The sequence below is a fragment of the Cynara cardunculus genome (assembly GCF_001531365.2).
Source record: "Cynara cardunculus var. scolymus isolate 2C chromosome LG 14, CcrdV1, whole genome shotgun sequence".
Classification (NCBI taxonomy): domain Eukaryota; kingdom Viridiplantae; phylum Streptophyta; class Magnoliopsida; order Asterales; family Asteraceae; genus Cynara; species Cynara cardunculus.
The window spans coordinates 14,101,815-14,127,897 of NC_037541.1; the positions used below are offsets into that span (position 1 = coordinate 14,101,815).

Consider the following 26,083-nt stretch of genomic DNA (forward strand, 5'->3'; position numbering starts at 1 on the left):
TAATTTGATAAATGTTTAAAATGAAACATTTAAAAGTAAAGAACATAAAGTAAATTAATTAACTAATTATAGGGGTATAAAATGTAAATTTAAAATTTTAATTTTAAAAAAAATCGGTTGTGAGGGGGTGAGTGTATGTGAGGAGAGGAGGGGATGAAAAGGTGAAAAAGTGATATAAAGGGTATCTTGGTCATTTAGTATTTTAAGACTTTAAGACTTTTGTTAAATTTGTTTTATAAGATAGTATAGATATATATATATATATATATATAGGGTTCGGTTCATGTGAGACCGACATGTTTTCGTGAGACCCATGAGACCATTTTTTTACACTTAAAACTTCACAGCAAAACGCCATGAAGGTAAAAGAAGCCGAACCTTCACAGCAAAAACACTGTGAAGGTTACCTTCACAACATTTTGCTGTGAAGTTTCAAGTGTAAAACACGTGATCCCAAGTCTCTCTCTCTCTCTCTCTCTCTCTATATATATATATATATATATATATAGGCTCATTCAAAGGAAAACTGATTAGTTTGTGATAACTGTGAGATCCATTCTCAACCACAAATCAACGGATATATTAGGAAATTAATAATTATGGTAGTTTGAGTTAAAATTATAATTAGAGAGCTTTTTGGATATTTTTTAATAACTCATCTCTCCTCTCTCCTCTTTCATCTCTCCGACCTCCAATCTCCGGCCTCCGGTGAACATTAATCCGACATGTACCAAGTAATCACAAAGATACACAATGTGATACTCATTGTGATATATTGTGGTACCATTGTGATACCAACTATGATACCAACTCAAACCTTAAAAACAAAGATACACAATGTGATATCCATTGTGATACCAATTTCACCGGAGGTCGGAGATTGGAGGTCGGAGAGATGAAAGAGGAGAGAGGAGAAATGAGTTTTTTAAAAATATCTAATATGCCCTGTAATTATAATTTTAACTCAAACTAACATAATTATTAATTTTCTAATTTATCCGTTGATTTGTAGTTGAGATTGGACCTCACAGTTACCACAAACTAATCAGTTTTTATTTGATTAGGCCCCTATATATATATATATATGTGTGTGTGTGTGTGTGTGTGTGTGTGTGTGTAAATTAAGAAAAGACGATATGTTAACGTCAACCCTAAAGGAAATAAGAAAAGGGGAAGAGTAGATTTTCTCCTTTGATGTTTTTGTAGAATTTTAGCTGTAATTTTCACCATATTATTTTGGTCCATCTTTGATCATTGTCTACATATGGTCATAACTAAAGGGTTCCTTTTGTCTTTAAATACATATACATGTGTTTTTTTACTGTGTTTTAATAAGTTCTATAATAGTTTAATATGTCCGTATAACTTGAAAACAATTATTTAACTTAATAAATACAAACAATCAATTTCATAAAAAATATTCTAGGATTTACCTTATTTATAACTAATTTTTTGCTCATCAACACAGACAAATGTTTCTGAAGTGGTTGGCTGTAAGAGTGGTAGGGGCAGGGAAGAAGATCGATGGTACACAGGTGGATCTGGATGCGACTGGAGGGTGGTGATGGTGTTCACCTGGAATGGAAATGGAAGGGGGAATGTTGTCTGGTGGCCGGTCGACGATGAATTTGTGGGAGGGGGAACCGATCAGAGATGGTAATAAGGCTGATGGGGTTACAGGGTGGGAGCCTGGAGTTATATACATAAGATCAGGTTCAAAGGAAAATAACAACAAAATAAAATAAGGAACACCCTATAACCGTTCATCTGGATGGTGGACGATATGCATATATATATATGCATACAACTAATTTGTAAGCAATTTGTCCAGTATATACATGCATACAACATGCACCCATACAGAAAAATAAAGAAACTTCAATTATTTATACGTACATGTGCATACCATCAAGATAGATGATTATTAGAGTGTTCTTATTTTTTTTATTTTTTTGGGGGTTTTCATCTAAACCACTCTCTTTATGTGTGTATGTGTGTGTGTGACAAATCAAATACAAACCATAGAAAAGTTACAAACCAATCAATTAATATTTTTATGAAAATGGTGGAAAGTTCATTTTTTATGATTTGAATGTCTATGAAAGATGATTAGAGTTTATTAATTATAACCAATGTTTTATATTAAACAATCGATATAATTACCAAATTAAATATTCATTAGATTAAATGGACGGTTAAGATTGATTTGTATCAGAGATATATATATATATATATATATATATATTGATGTATATATTATATTAAATCAATGTAAAATATTATATAATATAGTTTTTAATTTTTAACGGTTTTTTTAACAGAGGGACGAAAATGGTAGTTTGCTCAAAGAACTTTATCTTGCATAGAGATGGCACGACGTCGTATCGTTTCATCCCCTGCAACATATAAATATCCTTATCCTGCATCATCGAGAATCTTAAACCCTCATTCTAGAGGGCCTAAACCCTCTCTCGGTTCTCACCTTATCTCCTGCGCTTTTAGAAATTCTCCGGCCACCACCACCACCTATCGCCGGGAAATTTTGGTTTCCGTTTCAGCCGTAGCATGCCAGTTAATCTCTTTTCACTGCCTCAATTCCATCTGCCCAATTCTTCTTCACTTCCGGTAACTCTTATCACCATGCAAACCAACTCCTCATTATCCAGAATCGGTCCGGTTTTCACTCGTGCTTTCCCTGATAGACTAAGCTCTCAATCTCTATCATCTTCAGATAACCTAGGATTTCCGAAATTGATGACAACAGTCCAGCCGGGATTACATATTTCGACAAGCATTTCGAAACACGGATCTGAAATTAGGGCCGCCAAGGGCTTAATTGAGGATGAAGCTGAACTTAGTGGCTGGTTTAAGAAAAGTCAGTACAGCGAGAGTGATGATGGCGGTGATGACTGGAGAAGTAGTGATAGAGGTGGGAGGGGTGGTTCAGCTGTGAAGAGGCGGTCCGATGATTATAATGGAGGGTATGGTAACAGAGAAAGAGGAGGTGGGGGTAGGGGTTCTTTTGGTGGTAGCTCAAGAGGAGGTGGGAGTAGGGGTTCTTTTGGTGGTAGCTCAAGAGGAGGTGGAAATAGGGATACTTTTGGTGGTAATTCAAGAGGAGGTGGAAATAGGGGTTCTTTCGGTGGTAGTTCAAGAGGAGGTGGAAATAGGGGTTCTTTTGGTGGTAGTTCAAGAGGAAGAGGGCGATTTGGTGGTGAATTTGGAAGCAGGAGTGAGGGTTCTGTGTCTAGGGGGGAAAATCGGTTTGAAAATGGACGAGGAGGAGGGAGGGGGTCAAGTAACTTAGCAGGTAGAGGGAGAGGAAGAGGGAGATTTGGGGGTGAAATAGGGAGGAGAAATGATGGTTTTTCTCGTGATTCAAATAGGGAAGATGGAAATTGGGGTTCCTATTTTGATTCATTTCCTAAAGAGAAAGAGCGATACGGGCGTGATACAGAGAGAGAAGATGATCGATTTGTGTCGAATAGGAGAGATGATAGGTTTGGTGGGAGTGGTAGAGGGGGAGGGAGATTAGGAGGTGAACTAGGGAGAAGAAATGATAGTTTTTCTCGTGATTCAAATAGGGGAAATGGAAATTGGGGTTCATTTGATTCCTTCCCTAAAGAGAAAGAGCGATACGTGCGTGATCCAGAGAGAGAAAATGATCGATTCATGTTGAATAGGAGAGATGATAGGTTCGGTGGGAGTGGTGGAGGGAGCGGAGGAGGTGGTGGAGTGAGAACAGGTGTTAAGAGTATGGGAACAGGAAGTTTGATGATGTCCGATGAAGAAGATGTGGATGATGAAGAGGGAGAAAAGATATTAATGCATAATTATAAAGAATTGATCAGTGACGAAGAAGATAATGATGAGTACGAAGATGATGAAGAGGATGATGATGGGGTTTTAGGGAAGGGACTTTCTTTGTCTGGATTGGACATTGAGGATGGCGCCACGAGTTCGCCAAGAGTTTCTGCTGATGGAAATGAATCTTATCTAAGTGAGACCAGGTGTGCTAAATAAGCCTTGTATTTGTGATCATAAGAGTTAAATTTTGTGTTAGATTTTAGCCTTTGTTTCTAGTTTTACAAATAGTGACTCATTTCTTTTTCTGGTAATAGAAAGATTAAAATTGTCCTTACCATTTTAAAATGCACTTTTGTCTCACTCAGCGCAGTTGCCAAATGTAGGAGTAGTTTTTGTTCTGTCATGTCCCACTTACCAAACTCCCTTGAAGCACCCCTGCATCCTATTGTTGATATTGTTATGCTATTCATCATTAACCTTGTGATGATAAACCTGTACTCTATTTGTGTATTTCTTGATGTATATGCTCTTTGTATACTACATTTGTTGAAGAACATTGCATGTTTAGGCCTATTTCCAGAGAACCTCGGTTTTCGAAATTCATCCATTATAGAGTGTTCTTTAAAACAGCCACTCTGACTTGTTTGCCGGAGGTTAGGTCTACCTACATCTTCCTCCCCGCACCCCCATCCTATCTTTAGGTGGGAAGTGCCGGGTCTTTTTTTTTTTTGGTTTATACATTATAGAATGTTGGTAGTAATTTGAGTCATTTCTGAGTACATGCATCTGAATTTCCCACAGGTTTGATCAATGTTCAGTTTCACCCTCGTCTCTAAAAGCAATTAAGGATGCTGGATATGAGAAGATGACCATTGTACAGGAGGCAACACTTCCTGTTATTCTCAAAGGTTTGTGTATTACGAAAGAAATACGAGCATGGAACGAGGAGTCAGACTTTAAGTAATTTGTCATGATTATTCGTGTCAATTACCGTTTTATGTAAAAAGAGTGTTGCTGTAGAAAAAAAATGTACACTGACCTTTGAGGTAAAAACAAACTATTTTTCTACCTCCGATGGGCACAGGTACACTAAATTTATCGTATTTGAAAACTAAATTAAACTTCGTAACACAAAAAAGTGACTGATAAATCTTATAAGTTATAACAATGGCCGCTTGAATTTTCATTCTGAAAGTAACAGTTTTGAGCTCAATAGTCTAAATGGACGTCTCTTTATCTGCAATGAATACGATGAAGTAATGAGTCTGATCTATGGATTTCTGATTTATAGCCATCTTTGTTGTAACCGTTTCTTTTTTGTAGGGAAGGATGTGTTGGCCAAGGCTAGGACAGGTACCGGAAAAACTGTTGCATTTCTGGTAATACACTGTTACTTAGCATTAGAAAATTGAATACCTTCATTTGATCAAATAACATCACACGTTTGTAACAAGGAAGCAATTCCCTTCTCAATGGAGATTTTGCCCTTTTATAGAAGTTAACACTTTCGGAAAATGGACTATTTTATACTCCTACTGTCCCAAAATAAGTGTCACCACATTTCTATTTTAGTTTGCATCAAAATAAGTGTCCACTTTAAAGATTAATTGCCTACTTTCCAATTTTACCTTTAATTATGAGATGGAGAAATTCATTACTCCCTATATTATTGTGGGTAAAATTGTGATTTAGTTGATTAAAAAGTCTAGTAGCTACTATGTGCCTTTTTCATGTTGGACATTTATGTTGGGATGGAGGGGGTACCAAAATAGGACTTGGTTGGGAAGGCAGCAATTTTTTTAAGTTACTTTTGATTTCAGCTGCCAGCGATTGAAGTAGTTGTGAATTTGCCACCTGTTGGCCGTGATGAAAGGTGGCCTCCAATTGTAGTCCTTATCATATGCCCTACTAGAGAGCTTGCAAGTCAGGCTGCAATGGAGGCTAACAAACTGTTGAAGTATCATCCTTCTGTGGGTGTTCAAGTTGTTATTGGAGGCACCAGACTTGCTACAGAACAAAGGCGCATTCAGGCAAACCCATGCCAGGTCAGTTCCTGTTGCTTTGGTTAATCCTCTGCATCTGCTTTTACTTTCTTAGTATATCTTAAAAGATGATAACGCCATTGGTATTTAACCACCAAGGAAGTAAAAACAAACATATATATTCTCTGCCTACTTCCTGAAAGAAAGAATGACAAGGCATAGTTTGATTGGGTGTGTTTGGTACCTGGGACAAGACGGAACATGACGATACAAAAACTCTTCACCTTTGGTGAGGTTTGAACCCTTGACCGTGAGAGGATAGGCTCTATGGTAACCCGGATACCGCTGTGCCAATTACACTTTGGTTACAATAAGAAAACACTTGTTGTCCCCCATTTGGCGCGACTTTAGACTAGGACATGTGAGGAACCGAGTTGCACAAAAATGCATTTTTTCTTTCCCACCAAAACAGGTGGAACAGAAATAGGACTGATATGGGACATTATTGGTAAATTACTAAACTACCCTAAGACCTCTCACGATTATTTCACCCGCCTACCTCACTCTCGTTTGTCCAGTCCCGTCCAGGTACCAAACGCATCCTTGAGGGCTAATGGACACATTTTTACATCAAAAGTTGACATTTTTACAGTTTTTGAGATACTTCGTTAACTAACACATTTTTACATTGCTTGATTTCCCACTTGAAACTTAGATCCTTGTAGCGACTCCTGGAAGGCTTAAAGATCATATTATGAACACTTCTGGATTTGCCAATCGGATAAATGGCGTTAAGGTTTTAGTTCTTGATGAAGCTGATCATTTATTGGACATGGGATTCCGGAAAGATATCGAGAATATCATAGCAGCTGTCCCAAAACAGCGACAGACACTCCTATTTTCAGCCACTGTCCCACCTGAGGTTTCTTTCTTATTTCAGTGTGGTAATTTCTTCATATAAATTTTTGTGATGCCATTTCTTGCAAGTCAACCATATCTCATGAAAGCTTTGTCTGATGTGAAGGTTCGGCAAATCTGTCATATTGCTTTGAAAAGAGATCATGAATATATCAACACAGTTGAAGAAGGTAGTGAAGAGACACACACACAGGTATTATCTTTAGCTGTTCTTCCGAAGTTTATGCTAATCCATTTGATTCACCATTTCATTAAATTTTTGTGTTTTTATTAATGTTATTTAAGGTCCAACAAAAGCATCTAGTTGCTCCATTGGAGAAGCAATTTTCACTGCTGTACACTCTTCTGAAAGATCATATCGTGGATGATCCCGACTATAAGGTCCATTTCATGTTCTGGAGCTAATAACATGTTGCCTCTGTTTTCAATTGAATGGTCTCTGATTTTTGTTCCATTTTTCTATTCACCGTGTCTATAATATAGATAAGTTAAGAATGAAATGTAGAAGTCCAAGTCTTTTTAGTGCCAGAAGTTGGAAGACCATAGTTGGTTTGATTGACCAAATTCCGGGTTGCCATGAACTTTATGATCTTTTGACTCGTATGGCTTCTTCACTCTTGAAAATTCTTTTGTTAATGAGAATAGTGAAAGATAAAAAAGGTGAACTGATGAACAAGATCATTCATGAATTATATAATACAAAAACATGAACTCAATGAAAAAACAAATAATAAGGTAAAAGGGTCATTCATATCATCAGACAGTTTATCTGGCACAACAAACAAACAGGAAGTTAGTTTAATCGATACGTACAACTTAATCCACACAGAACTTAGGGCCTGTTTGTTAGCAGCTTAATGAGCTTAATGGGACTCGCAACTTATTCGGTCAACTATATATGACTGTTTGGTAGTGGCTTAATGATATAGAAAGTGGCTTATTTAGTAAGCTTCTAGGGGGAAGCTTTATGCAGAAAGTCACGTTTTTCCAAACTGCCCCTCGAATTAAAGAACACGTTCCTTCCATTTACATAAAAACCTTCCCAAACAAAAACATTTATAATCTATACAGCAGATTAATCCACACAGACATCTTAATTCATACAAGACTTGATGGAAAATCAACCAAACAGCCCCTTGATGGAAAAGCAACCAACCAGTCCCTTACATGGTGCCTCTACGGCTGATGCTATTATCATTTGATCAATATATAATTTCAATTATGGTTGCATTTTGTTCGAATGTTATTACATTAAAGTAAACTATTTGATGATACTTTTTGCAGGTTCTGGTGTTTTGCACGACTGCCATGGTTACCAAATTGGTGGCTGACCTTCTTGGTCAACTGAAGTTAAACGTCCGAGAAATACATTCCAGAAAGTCCCAAAGTTACAGGACTCAAGTTTCTGACGAATTCCGGAAATCAAAGGGTCTTATTCTGGTAACTTCTGATGTGTCTGCTCGTGGAGTCGATTATCCAGATGTAACACTTGTAATTCAGGTATTGGTTTATACTTGATGCCTACAACTTCAGCAAGATTTGCTAGAAACTATGGATCACTTTCTCAACTCATATTTCACAAATCAGTTTGAAGTAAATGCGTCCCGCTCCAACATATCTATACTATATTATAAAGCATTAGGTGAAAGTCTTAAAAACAACTTATTAACATTAAATATTGCTTAGTACTGCATAATTTCCTTAAATTAAATTTACAATTAATTACTGCATACATATTCTTTTTAAAGCTCTTTCAACTCCATAAAACTAACTAATAATCAACTGATAAACACGTTTGAATACAAAATAATCATTAAACCCTACTAATACGACAGAATAATCCATAATTATCTTTATCCACACCAAAAAAATTACTCCATCATTAAAACTAATATAAGTATACATATTTAATTTTAAATATGATATATTTGAATCTTAATAAAATTTTGAATCAAACAAATTACACCAAAAAACGATGACTTTATAATCTTTAAATTGACAATAATATAAATATACTGTTTTCAGTCTTTTTTACCAGGTATCCAAATTAGCAAGAGATGTTCAATCACCACCTGTGATTTATATTTTATTCAAACATAAATTTTGGATTTTCTTTTTTAATGAAAAAGTGCAGTAATCTTCCATTTTCAGTTTACGAGAAAATCTACTTCGCACATTTTACTTGCAGGTTGGCCTTCCTGCTGATAAAGCTCAGTATATACATCGGCTTGGAAGAACTGGCCGTAAAGGTAAGGAAGGGCAAGGGATATTGTTGCTAGCACCCTGGGAGCAATTCTTCTTGTCTACCCTTGCGGATTTGCCTATTTCAAAAGCCGAGCTACCTCTGATAGATCCGGACACAAAGAAAAAGGTTAGTTTTAGATTATATTTTTTTCGTAGTAAGCTGCAGGCATTCTGAACTCTTAGGGCCTATGGAAACATAACTATCTGTCCTATACAATTTTGTCAAGAAATGGGAATCGTAAATATTTTGAGAACCTAGTAACCAACCGTTCATAATATTCATCATGAATAGTTAGATGTCAGGTTCTCATATGAACTTGGCCCTTGTCAAGGTATCTCACTTTTATCCTATGGCCTATCTCGTTGAAATTTGATCATGTATATAAAAGTGATGGGTCGTTTAACCTTAATTGTTCAAAGAATTGCATAAAAAGTAACAGAGGTCCGATTCTTATTTTGTGTGAGATACTTCCAAATTTTTCGTTTTGTTGCTATATCTCAAACATTTGGACTAAAGAAGTATGTAACACAAAATAGGAATCAGATCAAGGTAGTGTTACATTGTCATCCATTCTTATATGTAAACCAGTCCCTTAAATGCTTGAGATGTCACATCTGAGGTACCGAAACAAATGTTTTGGAAGTACATTACAAAAAAGGGATTCGGGTCAACGCCCTTTCAAAATGTTTACCTTTTTCAGAGCAGGTGTAGTATATCAAGCAAGGTCTGGAATCCGATCCACGCCCTTTTCAAAATGTTTACCATTATCTTTGTTTTTTTTGTTTTTGATAACCATCAACCATAGGTGTCTATGCCAGCTTGTGTGTACCTCGACTAATCCCACGGGCCCGAGGGGACTCGAACCGGTGATCACTGGGAAGCAAACCCAAGATCTTTACGGATTGAGTTACCCCAAGGGGTTATTATCTGTGTTCTTTTAACTATATAATATTTATATACGGCAAATAGTCGCACACACTCCATTTGTATAAAGTTTGAACCTTTGACCTCCGGGGAAGCTGGACTCTATTAGTAACCTGGAACCCTTGTCTATGTTTTTGTGTACACGTTGACTACAAACTAACTTCAAATTCACTAATCCCATGCGGCCTGAGGTTAACAGCCAAGAAAATCTCAGGGCGCCCTGAGGGGGACTCGAACTGGTGATCTGTAGCAAGCAAACCCAAGATCTTTACCAATTGAGTTGCCCCAAATGGTTATTATCTGGGTTTTCTTTTACTATATAATATTTATATACGTCAAATATTCACACACACACTTCTCATCTTTGGTGAGATTTGAACCCTTGATCTTCTAGTAGGCTAACCTGGAAACTGTCATCTATATTTTTGTGTACACCTAGACTACAAACTAACTTCAAATTGACTAGGTGGAGAGAGCGTTGTCGTATGTGGATATGAAAAACAAAGAATCTGCATATCAGGCGTGGTTGGGGTATTATAACTCCAACAAGACCGTTGGCAAGGACAAGCAGAGGCTCGTGGAGCTTGCGAATGAGTTTAGCCGAAGCATGGGGCTCGATATTCCACCATCAATTTCCAGGCTTGTCCTCGGTAAAATGGGACTCAAGAACGTTCCTGGTTTGCGCTCGAAATAAAGATCCAAGGAGGGAGGATGGTAAACATGAAATTGCAACAAATTTTGATTTGTGGGTATTTTGGCATTTTGAAAAGACAAAGAGGAAGAACATAAGCAAATTTATTGGAACAAATCAGCCATATATTTCTGTTGTAAATTAGTAAAAAGTTGTGTGTATGTAGCTTTTGTTTCATGAATCTAAGTAGAATTCATTTTATGGTATATTTGTACAGATCAATAGAGATGGGCAAATGTAACCGGGCCTTAAGATCAGTTTCAGCTTGACCGGTTTTGACTGAACAAGGACCGGTGAGACCCAACGGTTAGGTTTTTCCTATGACCGGTTTTGACTGATCAAGGACCGGTTAGATCCAACTGGTTGGGTTTTTTCTAAATCGGTTTATATACGAATTTCTCATATAAGAACATTTTCAACATATTCGATATCATTTTTTATTAATAGAGAATCAAAATTTTAAATTTAAGATAGAATTATACTTAAATCTAGTAGATTCTCTATTTTTATAATTTTAACATCAACTACATTACTTAAATAGATTTGGGATCACGTGAGATCAGCCTGTTTTCGTGAGATCCATGAGACTATTTTTTTAAACTTGAAATTTCACAGCAAAACGCTGTGAAGGTAACACAGTGTTTTTGCTGTGAAGATTCGGCTTTTTTTTTACCTTCACAGCGTTTTATTGTGAAGTTTCAAGTGTAAAAAAATGGTTTCATGGGTCTTACGAAAACAGGCTGGTCTCACGTGAACCAACCCTACTTAAATATTCTTGTATATTTAACTTAAAACCTTTATAAACATGTTCCTTTAGAGAATAATATAGATCAAAATCTCTAGTTTAGAGAATCTCTATTTTGATCCTACATTTTTTTCAAGCTTTTTCCAATAACAAATGTTTAAGAGAGAAATGAAATTTATTAAACGTACAAAATATTTTAATAATATAATCAATATTATAATCTTCAAAATAAGAAACTGTTGAAGTTGAATGCAATTCTTTTGAAGGTTTTGAATCTTGATTCTCCGTTTTAAAAAAGTTTTAGAGAATCTGTAGAAAATGTTCTTACTGGCAGTCCGAATATTTTCGTCTAATAACTGATTAAAACCGAGACTGATAGTAACCCGTTAAGAGCTCGGACCTATTAACATGTTTCCCATCTCTACATACCAAACCAATTATACCAAAGAACTATGAAACCTTGTGTTTTCCCTAACTCACTAACAAAAAGGGCATAATTGTCAATTTACCAACTTTTTGGCTTATTAACAATGGCAAAATATCCATCTAATAGGTCAACTTTAGCCAAGAAAGAAAACATATTTCCCACATATAATGACAACAAAAGACAACTGATAAAGCCAGAATCCACCTGTGTTGACTCTAAGCCATTCGTTGATCGGTGTATATGTAAAGATTTAAACTATTCGAGTTTTAGAATCCACCTGTGTTGACTCTAAGCCATTCGTTGATCGGTGTATATGTAAAGATTTAAACTATTCGAGTTTTTAACGAGCTACTCGAGCTTAATAATTCTCAAGCTCAAATTGATCTCAAATACAGAATAAATTTCACTTTAACTTAACATGTTGAACTCCAGAACGCCAATGTTCGACTCGACTCGTTCACAAGCTCAATCAAGCTTTTATGAGTCGAGTCGAGTCAAACCGAGCAATTTGAGCCTAATATAAATTATTTTGAGCCAAACATATTTACATATTCACAAATTATATAATGAAAAAGTTAATCATGCTCAAACTCGAGCTTGATATTATTTTTATCGAACCAAAACTCGAATAATTTTGCTATTCAGCTTGGCTCGTTACACTCGTACAGTGTGCGTAAGCTGACCAAGATACCCACAGTTACCCAAATAAAAACGAAAAGAAAGACATGACAGAAATTGTGAAACTTCTATCATCATCATCATTAACTGTAAATGCTACATGACAAAAGGATCCATAGAAATTGGTACAAATCTTTCCTTACTAAAAACCCTAACATCATCATCAGTAAAAACATGGGTAACAATTGTATAACAGGGTAAAAAAAAGACCTTGTAACACGAGTTAAGACTACATATCGGCGGCAGTGGCGGCCACCACTCACCACCCTTTAGCCACCAACAGAAAAACAAGACTTCTCTTCCCACGACCATCGCCCTCCACCACCATCATTTTACATTAGAACCACAGCCGCTAGCACATGAGAGCGAAAATCAAGAACTTGCACGAGATGACTCCGGTGGCACCACGACCCTGCTGCTGCTTTCTTTTCTTCATCATTTTTAGTTCCCAAAAGCCACGTTTTCCGCAGCTCTCAATGTCTTTGCTTTATCAACACTTTGAGCAACCAAGATGGATAGACAAATAATCATACCCTCCTGTCATCAACATTGGAAATACATCAAGTTTCAGACGCAAAAGAAATCGCCCCCACTTTATTGTGCGTGCATATTTGGGGGAGGGGGCGGGTTCAAAAGAAGCAAATATATGGATCCTGAATTGAAAGGCACATGAGTCGTTTCCTAAGACTTTATGTATAACTCGAGGGATCATGCATACAGAAAGCATTAAATGATGTATGACACCCATATCACATCTTTACCCCCGCCCCCGGGGGCGACTCTACTTATGATATGTTTAATTGGTTACTTCTCATCAAAAGAACGGGACCACAAAATAAATAGAGTAAACTACAAAAACCGTCTTTGTGGTTTGCGAAAACTCTAATTTTTTGACACTCTGACTTTTAAACGACAGTCTTCATTACGGATTCGGTCATTGGCCCTAACGAGCATTTAAGTTACTCCAGTAAGTTCCCCCACATGCTAGTCACATGAGAGCCTTTTGGTCATTTTCCAAGAAAAAAAATCTCTCTACACCCTTCGGCCTCCACCACAACCACCAGAACACCTCCGTCACCGTCCACCTTGTTCTTCCAATTTACTCCCTAAAATTATAACAAAATCAAATACCCAAAACACCACCCAAACCCTTTCTCCAATGAACATGAAGAACAAAGTCAAACATTTTGCTTCGTTCCAAAAATTTGTGATACGAAACCCTAAAAACAAGAACATCAAAATCCTTTTTCATCAACCCATTACACCAAAAAGATCGAAAAGCATCAGCCACATGATTTACAGCGACCGTGAGGCAGAAGCCGAAGAAAACAAGATGGAGGTGCATGGCTAGAGGTGCAGTAGTAGATGGATTTACATTTTTTTTCAAATGCCAATTGCTTTTACAATAAAAATTTATAAAAAATGGAAACAACCAAAATGCCCTCACGTGACTAGCACATGGGTCACTTAAATGGAATAAACTTAAACCCCGTTAGGACCAGGGACGAATTCTGTAACCGTGTAACGTGCCTGATGTAATTTGTAAAGTCAAATGACAAAAACCAGAGGTTTCCTCAAACTCGAGGGACAATTTTGCAATCTACTCTAATCATCAAAGGAATATAATAAATGTGCAAAACAAATAGGTCTCAAAAAGAAAAGAGGCAACATGAGTTTCTAGTATTCATTCCAAAAATTCAGGAGATCTATGAATTTTATGTCAATCTTATTTTCTTATTTCTATGTAGAGGCAGGTTAAATCGATAAAGAACCCAGGAACTGCCCATAGCGCGACAAGTGGCATATTCATGAATATTATGGATGTGTTATACATCATGAATGTTGTAACATATTCATCATGAATGTGTGAATCTTGATGAATAACACTTCCATATTCATCATGGATGTGTTATTCATGATGAATATGCATCTTGAAAAGGGACACATGACACCCTATGTGCAGTTCCCGGTTGGGTTCCCAACAAAACTTCCCTCCTATCTAATCCTAAAGATGAGATATCCGCTACAAGAATGTATTTTTGACAAAGTTGTGCCAAAAATGCCAAACCCCAATGCACTCAGTCGTAGGCTTTATTCAAATCCAATTTTATGGCACACCGGGGTTTCCCTTTCAATTCATCTTTCAGCCCTAATTTCTTCACTGATTTTATGACCAGAAAGAGTAGCGCCAAGCCACCTTCATGCTCTACATCCCAGAATGGTTCCACGGTTTCACAAAGATAATTAGCCAGCTCATCAATAAAATTTGGTCAGCCGAGCATAATAAAGCCCAAGCTAAGCTGAGCCAAGAAGACTAATGACTGATCCTAATTTAGTTCAGCTTGGCAGCTTGGTGAACCTAATGGGTCAGACCTTTGATGAGCCAAACCACCGAAACCTATATGAGCTGCAGAATGATTTATATTTATTTAGCTTACTAGTCTCCACCCTTCGAAACACTTCAAACCCCATCGAACCAGGCCAGAGCTTACATATTATTTTGTTGGATGAGTCTTTCAGTAAGCAAAAAAACCCACGCTTTTCAGGCCTGATTAGGCTTTTCGAGTCCGGGTTTTCCAGATTTTAACCGGGCCTTGGAAAAAAAAGGTTGGTCTGATCGGCCTTTAAGGCCGGTCCTGGGCCTGGGTACCGGATTATTGGGTCTGCACTTCGGGCTTGGGCTTTTTCTATCGTTACTACTACTAAGCAATAATAATTCTTGAAAAAAAATAGAGAACTTGAAGCAGAATAATTACCTTTGATGATGGGGAGATGATGGCTGATCTGGTGAAGCCCGTTGAACGGATGCCCCATATAACCTATGTTCCTCTAACGTCCCCCTGGTAAGACTTCCTTCAGCCCGCGGTGATTGCTCATTCATACCCGCAAAGCCCGCAGGACCAAACGACCCAAACTCGAGCTGCTCACTGTGTGAAGAAAAACCAGCATTTTGCTCAAATGGATACACCATCACAACAGCCGGACCATTTGATCCATTAGATGGGACTCCACTCAGGTTCGAACCCGGTAAAGGGTACATGCCATACGTCACATTAGCGGGCCCACTTTGACTTGAGCTAGGATGTGATGGCCCGTTTTGTGATTGGTATGTAGAAAAGGAATCATGTCTGTGTGAACCCATTGACCTGTCGCTCCGACTTCCGACACCGGAACCCAACCGGTCCAACCTAGCGTTTGACTTATCCATTTGACCACGACTATGGTTGCGGCCAGAACCACGTGATTTCGAATTACCGTTCCAGTTACCTTCTCTATCCACATGATTTTCACTTCTATCGTAGTTGTAGTTCCCCCTTCGAGAGCCTGAAGAATGACGATCCCGTACAGCAACCTTCTAAAACAAGAAGCAAAGTTAACAAATTAGAAGAATTTAACAGTGGAGGGAGGGTCAGGGGAAACCCCCAAAGAAATGAAAGAAATGAAAAACTAAGGAACACTTTGGTAACCATTCATTCATCGGTACGGTATGCACGCATACAGATAATTGAAGTTGTTTCTTGGTTTCTATGCACGTGCATGTTATGCACATGTGAATACCAGACATATTCCTTACAAATTACTTGTATGCACATGTGCATACCGTCCAGATGAATGGTAACCATGGTGTTCCTCAGTTTTTCATTTTTTATGTAGTTTTCCCCCGAACATGACCCTATAACAGTATGTGCCTACTTTCCAATTTGGCCCTTAATTACGAGATGAAGAAATTCATTACTACCTCAATTATCAAGGGTAAACTTGTCATTTACTTAATCAAAAAGTGTAATAATTACACATTTCTAAAGAGGTAAGGAGAAATTTTCTTACAGGATTTGGTAGATATGTTCCAGTACCACTACGATATCTCGGCATATCTTCCACATAATGTTGGTAAACGTTAGGAGGTCTATTGGGAACGGACTGAAGAGGTGCAACAGGAACCAGCCGTGGTCCATAATTCATGAGCTGCGTAACTAAGTTCATATTTGGCAGGGGTCTTCCTGGACCATCCCATGGGACCCGACCTTGCAAATAAACCGGTGGCACCATGACAGGAGAAGGATATACCGTGGGCCCATGGTGTAGCGGACTTTGGCAAAATCGGCCAAACTGTAGATTCTGCCAATGGCTAGCAAAATCGCTATTAAGAATATCGGACTTGGGTTCATCCGGGGTCTCACCGGGATTAGCCCCTCTCAAACTGAAATCGTCAGACTGTTCGAGCCCTTCGGAATGAAAACTCTGACCAATATCACCGTTATCTAAACCCTCATCCACACCGAAATGGCTAGTGGATGCATCTGATCCTCCATTCTCAGATGGGACGTAATTAAATGGAAGCATCGTGAGAAATGGAACCGGTGGCCCGGTAGGATAGAACGTTAAGGGTTGTGTAACCCCAGAATTATCCATCATCCGTTGTCTAGGGTTTGAACCGATAATCATCGGAGCCATAGGAATTACTGAACCGGAACCACTTGTTTGAGCCGGTTCAATACCGGGTAAATGAGGTCTAGGAACATGAATAGGACCAACCGCTTGAGATTCCAAGCTTCTGTCCACCAACTCGGAGCCCAAATTCGTTGGTGGGACCCACTCCTGCTCATTGTCCTCGGATTGCATACGGTCAGATGACTCTGTAGGGATGACGGTTTTCTTTCCTCTTTTTTCCTTTGTTGACCTCGAGACTGTTGACGATTCATCCCAAGAACTCTCGGAGGAAGTTTTACTTCTTAGAGAATTAGTGTGGGCAGCAGACGAGAATCTTGAACTCGTTGTTCTTTCATCAGAATAAGCATCGTTTCCTTTATTTTCTTGATATTGGGGATGATCCAAATGATTGTTGTTATCTCTCAATCGATCGCGTTTCTCCTTGTTATACTTTTGTTGATTTCGGACTAACCCACCGGACCCACCTACACGACGAGGGGGTGGGACGTAATTCATCCCGGTAGACGATGACTGAGGTTTATCATCTTGTGGAATGAGTTCGGAATTCCCACGATCTGGGTCCCGCCAGAAGTCATGGTGGTCATCACCCGAGTTCATTTCCACAGAACCAAGATTTTCGTTAAGAGGGTCAACCGGATCTCCGGAGTTTGGCGTCATTCCGACTCCAGAAAAGTAATGAGTTAGTTGTGGAGAAACCAAACCTTGAGGAAACTGCATACTGGAAAATGCAGGATCGAACGACATATTTGTCGGAACCATTCCGGCCAAATTCCGTTGCGTGTATCCCAACGAAGCTAGAAAAGATGGCGAGATTGGAAACGGTAAATGCCCGGATGCTAAATTCATCGGCATATGAACCTGCCCGTTGAAACCATGAAATGCAGAAGACGCCATCATATTCACAAGATCTTGTTCCTCTTGATGCATATCTTCCAGGTGATACACATTCGAATCCATATTTGATTCAATAGGGGTCTCGAAACTTTGATGAGGTGGATTATGGAGTACAGATGAAGGCTCGTCGCCTGAAGATCGACCAACACGATTCAATGGCTCAGGTTCGACATTCTTCCTTCTGTTACGATGGTAACTATTTGATCCGCTATGCGTTTCCGGAGGGGTATTTTCGGTTTCGGGTGCTTTATTACGGGTCCCTTGGAAAGGAACATATTTGTAAGTATCGGTTAACTCAGGGCTCGATCGCGTTCTAGCAAACGGAGACCGTTGAATGTCATTGACCAAATGACCGGATTTCAAACTCCGTTGTCCCTTATTAGCATTTGCAGCCTGAACCGGAGCAGCCTCCTTCAAGTTTCCGTAACTCTTTGGGGTTTGGGAACGAGGAACCACGGTAACTACACCAGTCTTAGGTTGACTTTCTGACCGAAAATTGGTAGAGTGAATCTCTTCAAACTCACTCTCAGGAATGACCGATTCTAACTTTTTGCCACTTGAATCGCTAATTTGAGTTTCGATTGATAATTTCAAAATCAAGGAATCGATAACGGGAGCATCAGGACGAATACCGTTACCATGTCGGTCCCACGTGTTGGTAAAAAACTGGTTTACTTCTGCAACGAGATTTTCTTTCGGGCAGTCGAGCAATCTCGCCAGCCTTTTCGCCCCAAATGCAAACGCACTTCGTATTCTGAAAAAATTACCTACATGAAAATAAAATTAAAAAAGTCGAAGCATAAATATATATATATATATATATATACACGACCCATTGTGCATCAAGCGCGTAAAGGGTCCAAAACTAGAAACAGTTATGAAATAAAATTAAAAAAAGACCTGTAAATTTAATATTTTACTACCAGATAGAACTACTCTTCGTAAAAATGTTTCTTTTTCAAGCAACCCTTCATATTGTTTCTCATTAACTTCAGTTTACTTCCATACCATCCACGTTTCTATTTTAGTCCGTTCCAAAACAAGGGTCCAATTTCAAAAGCAAGTGACGACTTTCCAATCTACCCTTATTTACGAGACTAAAATTTATTACTCTCTCTGTTATTGAGGGTAATATTGTCATTTACTAAATTAATATTTGTAATCATATTGTTTCTCATTAACTTTCGTTTACTTCCATACCGTCCACATTTTTCTATTTTAGTCTGTTCCAAAACAAGGGTCCACTTTTAAAAGCAAGTGAAGACTTTCCAATTCTACCCTTATTTATGAGTCGAAAAAATTCATTACTCCCTCTCTTATCAAGGGTAATATTGTCATTTACTAAATCAAAATGGGTAATAATTACACACTTCTAGAACAGTGTCCTTTTAATGTGCACAATCATTTTGGGACAGAAGGAGTAATTCTTAGGGATATTCTTTACACTAACCCTACGTTTGCTTTTTATTAATTTTCCGTCCAACAAGTCTTCGGTCTGCTATTGTACTAATAAAAGACCATAGGATCCATTTGTTTAACCCTTTTCTCGTCCACCCTTTATGAATTTGTGGAAACGGGGCCCACAAAAACGTAAAAGGTGAAAAGCTAATAATATGCATTCAAGAAAAATTACAAAAATAACAAGAATAGTAATATAAATACCTTTACTGACACTTCGCCCAAGATTATTACTCACACGAAGTGGATCGATAACATTACAATGTTTCGAGAGGAAAGATTGCCCTTGACTGTCTTGACCACCAGGAAAAACGGCATACACGGAGCTACAAGCATCGAGAAACACTTTGTTAAGCAGCAATTCTCCACTGTCTTTTCGAGGTGGCTCCGCTGTAACGTCGTAAAAATATCCCCATCATCAGAAAATACAACACTGCTTACAAGACTATCAAAGAAGTGTCCACGTTTCTATTTTAGTTTGTCCCAAAACAAGCATCCACTTTCAAAACTAAGGGGTCGTTTACCAAGCACTTACCCGGTAAGCGCTTACTGGGTCGCTTACCAAACTGGATAAACATGTCAAGGACCGAGAATCTTACCCGCTAAGAGCTATAGCAAGGACCGAGGGTCTTACCCAGCAAGTGAGGATGGCGACTCTTACCTGATTAGCGCTCACCGGGTAAATTGTTGCATTCGATGTTGTTTTCATGAACTAGAATATTACAAGGTAAGTGAGGGTGTTGACTCGTACCAGGTAAGAGCTTACCGGGAAAGCGTTTCGGTAAATGGCAGTCACCTGCTTGGTTTGACGGAATTTTTTTTAAGGGATTTGGATTTTGTGTAAGGATTTGGAATCTTTGTTGTGTTTGGTTTGTAGGATTTGGAATGGGATTGAATTCCATTCTTTATAAATAATCTAAAAAGACAAATTATAAAAATAGTTAAATTACTTTTTAATTAATTGATTATTAAAAAACAAGTGTTTTTAACATATTTTACAACATTATTACAAACAAATCCTATGAAATCCCGCAAAATACCAACTATCCCCATGGGATTTCTAAACCCCATGTTTGTGGGATTTCAATGATTTCAATTCTGAACTTTCCTTTAAAGCAAATGCAAGATTGGAATGGAATCCAAATCCAAATCCCACAAACCAAACGAACAAAATGTCTACTTTCCACTTCTATCTATATCCCCAATTATGAGGTGAGAAATTCTTTACACCCTTATCATCAAGGGTAAAATTGTCATCTAATTAATTAAAAAGTATAATGATCACACATTCCTAAAACTGTGTCTTTTTCATAGTAAACGTTTATTTGGAACGGAGGGAATATCAAGTAAAAATCACGTTAAAATTATTACCGGTTACATCTGGAAGTGAACTTATTGGTACAGGGCCCCACAAGCTAACACAGAAATTGTCCCAATCGAAATTACTGAAGAACTCCAGGAAACGGTAAAGCACCTGCAGGTGCAATGAAAACATTCATATGTAAAAAAGAACCGGAAAAGCGTATTTTAGTAAAAAAGAAGAAAATATTCATAAACGCCGACAACCTCAAGTGGGCCCGCAAAAGAATTGTTGAAAACATGGAATATGTAAAGAACCAAGGTCTCAAGGGCATAAGTGGAAATAAGTCCATGATGAGCACCCAATATACGACTCTCGTAGTAACACCATGCTTTGATCAGTATAATGCTACGCTTAAACAAATGATTCTGGTTTATCAAATTGTCAACCTGCACAAATTACGTTTATTATCATAAAAGTTGTAAATACAGAACTTACCCATTACCCGTATGAGTAAAAAGACTAAACTAACCTCCTCAAGAAAGCAAAGGGTGCAAAGTCCTCCAAGCTGGTTAAAAGATATGTCTACCACAATGTTCTCCACAAGACACTTTATAATCTTCACCTGCAGCTCAATGATTACACAACGAAAGCAATGAACACATAATCATGTATGGATCGATTTGCTGAAATAAATTAGTAACAAAAAAAATTGCAAAGAGGTAAATTAGTGACAAAAGATTGCAAAGAGGTAAAGAGGGGCTGATTTGTTGGTTTTCCAGTAAGTCATGTATGGATAAAGCTGGCTATGTGGAATAATCTATCTGTATGGATTTGGAGGGTTTTTTATTTAGAGGATTATTACATAGATGGAAGAAGCGTTTTTTTAATTGGGGGGCAAGTCGAAAAACTTGGCTTTCTCCATAAAGCTCCCTCCCTAGAAGCTTACCAAATAAGCCACTTTCTATATCATTAAATCACCACCAAACAATCATGTATATTTGACTAAATAAGCCGAGGGTCCTATTAAGCTTGTTAAGCTGTTAGCAAACATGCCCTCAGCCTCAATCTACTCATCTATGAGCCATTCCTCGACAATCTACAAGAAGACAAGGCCTTAGTTATATCCCAAACTGTTACAATCATTTTAGGGTGTGTTTGATATGCAAACAAAACTAGACAAAACGACGAGAATGAGGTAGGCGGGTGAAAGAAGTGTGGAAGAATTCAGGGTTTTAACTTGACATGGGTAGTTTAGTAATTTACCAATCTTGTCCATCTCCCTGATTTTCGCTCTGCCTGTTTTGATGGGACAGAAAAAATGCATTTTTTGTTTCACTCAGAAACTCATTCAGGTGAACTATAAATAAACAATCATTGATGATGTGAATACCAAAGGCATGTATAAGCCTTAAAACATAAAATGGAAGTACAATAACAATAAATCATGACATGTTATTCCAACGATCTGCAAAACAGAAACCTAAAACTAGATTTCCGTTTTACTAGACTACACGTCTAGTTACCAATTTATCATATAGAAAGTCAAAAAAGCATATCAAAATCAGCTTGCAGAAAATAATACATAAAAACATTAAAGGTGTCTTAGGACATAAACATACTTCTGCTTGAATGTACTGAACTTCCTTTACATGAAACTCAGCGTTCTCGTTCTTCTCTTCAGTTTCCAACAAATCACGGACCTCACTGGCCCACGAGTCTTTCAAGTTTGGATTACTACTGAAGGCTGTTAAGTCGATATCCCCATCAGGTAAATATGTTTTAAGAGGTACAGACCCAAACGTAAAAACCTGTAAAGCAGAAAAAGATCAGACGTAAAACAAGAACTAGATTTGACAGTTTTCTTTGGGACACATGCATCTCAGTGCTGCAAAAATTAGAACACATGCCATAGATGAATACAAAAGCTTCAGTCAAGCATGACTACAGAGCTGTTTGGTTGATTTTCCATTAAGTCTAGTATGGATAAAGTTGTTTGTGTAGATTAATCTATTGGTATAAATTGGTATGGTTTTTGTTTGGGAGGGTTTTTACACAAATACAAGTAGCGTGCTTTTTTATTGGAAGGGGCAGGTTTTGAAGACTTGGCTTTCCGCATAAAGCTCCCCCTTAGAAGCTTACTGAATAAGCCAAATCTGCATTAATAAGCCACTACCAAATAGTCATGTATAGCTGATCAATAAGATGTGAGTCCCATTAAGCTCATTAAGCTGTTAACGGACAGAACCTGATATTGTGCCATTCTATGTGGAAACATCATGTTCATATATCTTTTCTCATGTAGAACTCTTGATTTCCGCAGTTATTTGATGTAGGATGTCCCAATGTTCTAAGAAACGGTCGAGGTGAGACGGTCCAAAACCGTTTCTAAGGCTATGCCTCTGCTGCTGAGATTAAAGCGTATGAATGAGGAGCATTATGAGGCATATTTGTGGTGAATTTTGCATTCGAGCAAGGAATTTGATTTTTTAGCACAGATGAATATAACTGAATAGAGGTATGTGTGTTAATAGGCTTTGCATCGGCTTTTAGCAATGAATGAAACATATGAGCAAATAAAATGAATGAAAATATTGTCTCAAAAAGTCACAAAAATTGCCTCCCCAGGCTGGAAGTAGAGAAATGATTGGAGTCGCCGATAAGAAAAAAGGGGTAGTAAGGGAAAAAGGGGCCTTCGAATGGGAAGAGACGGCTTACTGCTGCTACCTTGCTAAGATCCCCACTTACTAATTTAGATACTTAATATTAAAAACAAACAACACCCACATCTGAACAAGGCATTCAGCTCAATAAAAGCAAAACAAAAACTACATTCACCGACCATATTTAGACTAAAAAAAACACATCCAAACACAAATGTAATGAATTAGTTTATGTTTTTAAGACTTATAACTAGTAGCTTTAATACTTCTCTGACTTTATAGTTTGATAAATAGAAATTGTGTGTTGTTCGCTATGAATTTTTCTGTTTTATTGTTGAGGTGTACACCTTGCCTCGTGTTTTCATTTTTCCGAACCTTGGGACAACCATCTACATTCTACCTTCCATTACCTCTTGACACGCTACATTCTCACCGAGTCTTAGACACAAAGTAATACCACAGACAAATATGTAAAGAAGCAAACACAAGGTGTCATGTCAGAGAAGAACATCAAAACCCTCTCCTGTTATGATAATCAGACAACGTCATGACACAAAAATGTGATGGAAAAATTCTCAATAACATTCTCTTACTGGCCCACCATCCTTCAACTCAATGTTGTGTACTCTGTTTTGCAACAAAATGTAGCTAGACCACATGGCACGCCATATACTCGTGTCATTTTGTTGGCTAACGGAATCCTCATTATTCTATCTCATAGTATTGCGGTTACAGAGCAAACTCTCTAACTCTAAAGGGGCATGGAGTCCAACAATGGGGAATGAAACAGCAATAAGAGGGCATCAATAAATTCTTTTCAGAAATCAGTTCACTAATGTATGTATGGAACTGTGATGCTGACCCAAGTTAACCAACATCAACAAAAGACAAATTAGAGAATGATTAGCATAAATCAAGGCCAGAAGCCCAGAACTATGTTCTCTGTAACCAAAGGGCCTTTGCCTAGCGGTATCCGGGCTTTTGGCCTCCCACCAGCCACCAGATAAAGGGTTCGAACCTCACCAAATGTGAGGAGGGTATGTGAGTTTATTTGTTGCATTTGCCATATATAAATGATACTTCCAAAAAAACTATGGTCTCCATAGACAAACACTGAACTCCATGTTACTCAAACCCATAGCTCTACCAGATTTGAATCTTTTAGCACACAAATTGTGCCTCCAACTTAAATTTGGAGGCTACAATTCACTCCTTTATTGAGCATGAATTTCACCCTCTTCAAGAACATAAAGCCCATCCTACTATGTTCCCATCACCACTTAACGTTGACCTTTCTTAAATGTCATGCTCAATTCTTATGCTGAATCAACATCAACACTAAATTCAAAGTTTGACAAATAACATATGAAAACTAATCAATATTCAGACATTTCCTAACTTAAATAAAAAAAGAAAGTTAGAAACAGTATATATATATATATATATAGAGAGAGAGAGAGAGAGAGAAAGGGAGGTCCAGGGAAAACCCAAAAAATATGAAAAACTTCACCGTTTTCCCTGAACCTGACCCATGTATACATACATCAAGAAAAAGAGAACCACCTGACAGGGGAAACACTTCATGATAAGTCGCTGAACATAATCAGCAACCGCATTTCTTCGTTCTTCGGAAGGTTGGTTTGGCTGAATGCAAGTAATAAGCTCTGCTGTCCTCTCTTCAGCCTTTAACCATCTCTCTGAATCTAAACTCTCTATCAATGGGCCTGCATTTGGCAGTAACCCATTTGGCAATAGGCGGCCACCACCACCACCACCACCCCCCATCTGTGACCATCCCTCAAGCTCTCCCATACACAACTATTCAATACTAACTCAACTACACTAAGTCCAAGAAACCCCACACACAAAACTAATCACAGCAACACAGAAAAAAAATCAAAAAAGAATCAATCCCCTAATACAAGAAAACCTCACTTCTAACTTTCCCAAAAAAAACGAACTTTTTGCTCTCCAAAACTAGCAATTACAGGTTTCAAATACCAAAAACATACATACACACATATATTTGCACATAGATGTAAAAATCACTAATTGGGTATGTAATACCCAGAAGAGATTACTAGCTAAAAGGTCTAAACAATGATTAGAAATATAAGGTGTTCTTGTTATCAATTGTGGCCCTGAAAATGTCAACCTCGATAAAACTTCTTTTTTTTTCTCAGGAACCCTAGAAACAACCCCTAAGAAGAGAAAAATCTGGGAAAGTTGAAAAAATTACTCCGAAAATCTGATCATAAAAATCGGTAAAAAGATTGTCAACAAAACCCTAACACCAAAAAGGGTTATGTCAGATTATATCACATCAACCAATCTAGGAATGAAGGAGTAATTTCAAACGAATAAAAATGGATTGAATTTGTGGGTTTGGGGGTTGGAATTATGAAGCAATGATCGTGAAATTTGAGAGAAGGGTTTGGGAGAATCGGATGGAGAGATTAAGGTTGCGAATTTGTGGGGTTTTTTTCTTTCCTGCAGATTGAAGAGAAAGGGGTTTTTCAAATGGCGATTGACAAGGGGAAATGGCGAAATTGGACAAACGATGACACTGGTGATGGGAATCTGGGGAGAAAATGATTTGTTTTTTTATTTTTTTTATTTTAATTGGAATTATATTTTATATAATGTAATATATAATCACATTACATACAAAATATTTATATTTTTACTTTATCATTAAAAAATTATTTAAATTTTTCTTTTTTTATTATTTAAAAAAAACGATCCCGATCCGATATAATTAGCTGGTTTACCTTCTAACAGTAAACCTTGTTCGTCATTTGTAAACGACAAGTCGACGGTTGATCATAATATATGTATCAATTATACGTAATATTATTAACAACAGTGTTCGAAATGTTGTTTCTTCTTCGACCTTTGT

General features: G+C 37.7%; 2 protein-coding genes across 3 annotated transcripts; one reads left to right on the forward strand and one right to left on the reverse strand.

Moving 5' to 3' along the window:
- Positions 1-2,472: 2,472 nt before the first annotated feature.
- On the forward strand, positions 2,473-10,823 carry LOC112526527 (DEAD-box ATP-dependent RNA helicase 31-like). Its single transcript, XM_025136846.1, has 12 exons — positions 2,473-3,004; positions 3,158-3,211; positions 3,281-4,010; positions 4,609-4,715; positions 5,131-5,186; positions 5,628-5,852; positions 6,505-6,711; positions 6,814-6,900; positions 6,993-7,088; positions 7,992-8,207; positions 8,896-9,078; positions 10,343-10,823. Exons 1-12 carry the CDS (start codon positions 2,566-2,568, stop codon positions 10,568-10,570), a joined length of 2,628 nt encoding a protein of 875 aa, XP_024992614.1. The 5' UTR covers positions 2,473-2,565; the 3' UTR covers positions 10,571-10,823.
- A 1,635-nt stretch (positions 10,824-12,458) lies between these two features.
- On the reverse strand, positions 12,459-25,704 carry LOC112526521. 2 transcript variants are annotated; one of them, XM_025136832.1, is made up of 9 exons: positions 24,748-25,704; positions 22,144-22,332; positions 21,054-21,146; positions 20,788-20,970; positions 20,593-20,695; positions 19,426-19,611; positions 16,246-18,530; positions 15,174-15,769; positions 12,459-12,954 (listed from the first exon to the last, which is right to left on the reverse strand). In XM_025136832.1, the coding sequence occupies exons 1-9, from the start codon at positions 24,994-24,996 to the stop codon at positions 12,945-12,947; spliced, it is 3,894 nt and encodes a 1,297-aa protein (XP_024992600.1). In that variant the 5' UTR covers positions 24,997-25,704; the 3' UTR covers positions 12,459-12,944. The 2 variants fall into 2 exon arrangements, with proteins under 2 accessions (XP_024992600.1, XP_024992599.1); XM_025136831.1 differs by having other exon boundaries at positions 15,174-15,772.
- Positions 25,705-26,083: the final 379 nt, after the last annotated feature.

Excerpts from the sequence above, each read along its gene's own strand:
- LOC112526527 (XM_025136846.1), top strand. The coding sequence starts at position 2,566 with ATGCCAGTTAATCTCTTTTCACTGCCTCAATTCCATCTGCCCAATTCT. Across the intron at positions 7,089-7,991 it reads TGGATGATCCCGACTATAAG|GTTCTGGTGTTTTGCACGAC; the intron begins GTCCATTTCATG and ends TACTTTTTGCAG. Across the intron at positions 9,079-10,342 it reads ATCCGGACACAAAGAAAAAG|GTGGAGAGAGCGTTGTCGTA; the intron begins GTTAGTTTTAGA and ends CAAATTGACTAG.
- LOC112526521 (XM_025136831.1), bottom strand. The coding sequence starts at position 24,996 with ATGGGAGAGCTTGAGGGATGGTCACAGATGGGGGGTGGTGGTGGTGGT. Across the intron at positions 20,971-21,053 it reads CCCTTTGCTTTCTTGAGGAG|GTTGACAATTTGATAAACCA; the intron begins GTTAGTTTAGTC and ends TAATTTGTGCAG. Across the intron at positions 19,612-20,592 it reads TTCACTTCCAGATGTAACCG|CGGAGCCACCTCGAAAAGAC; the intron begins GTAATAATTTTA and ends ACGACGTTACAG.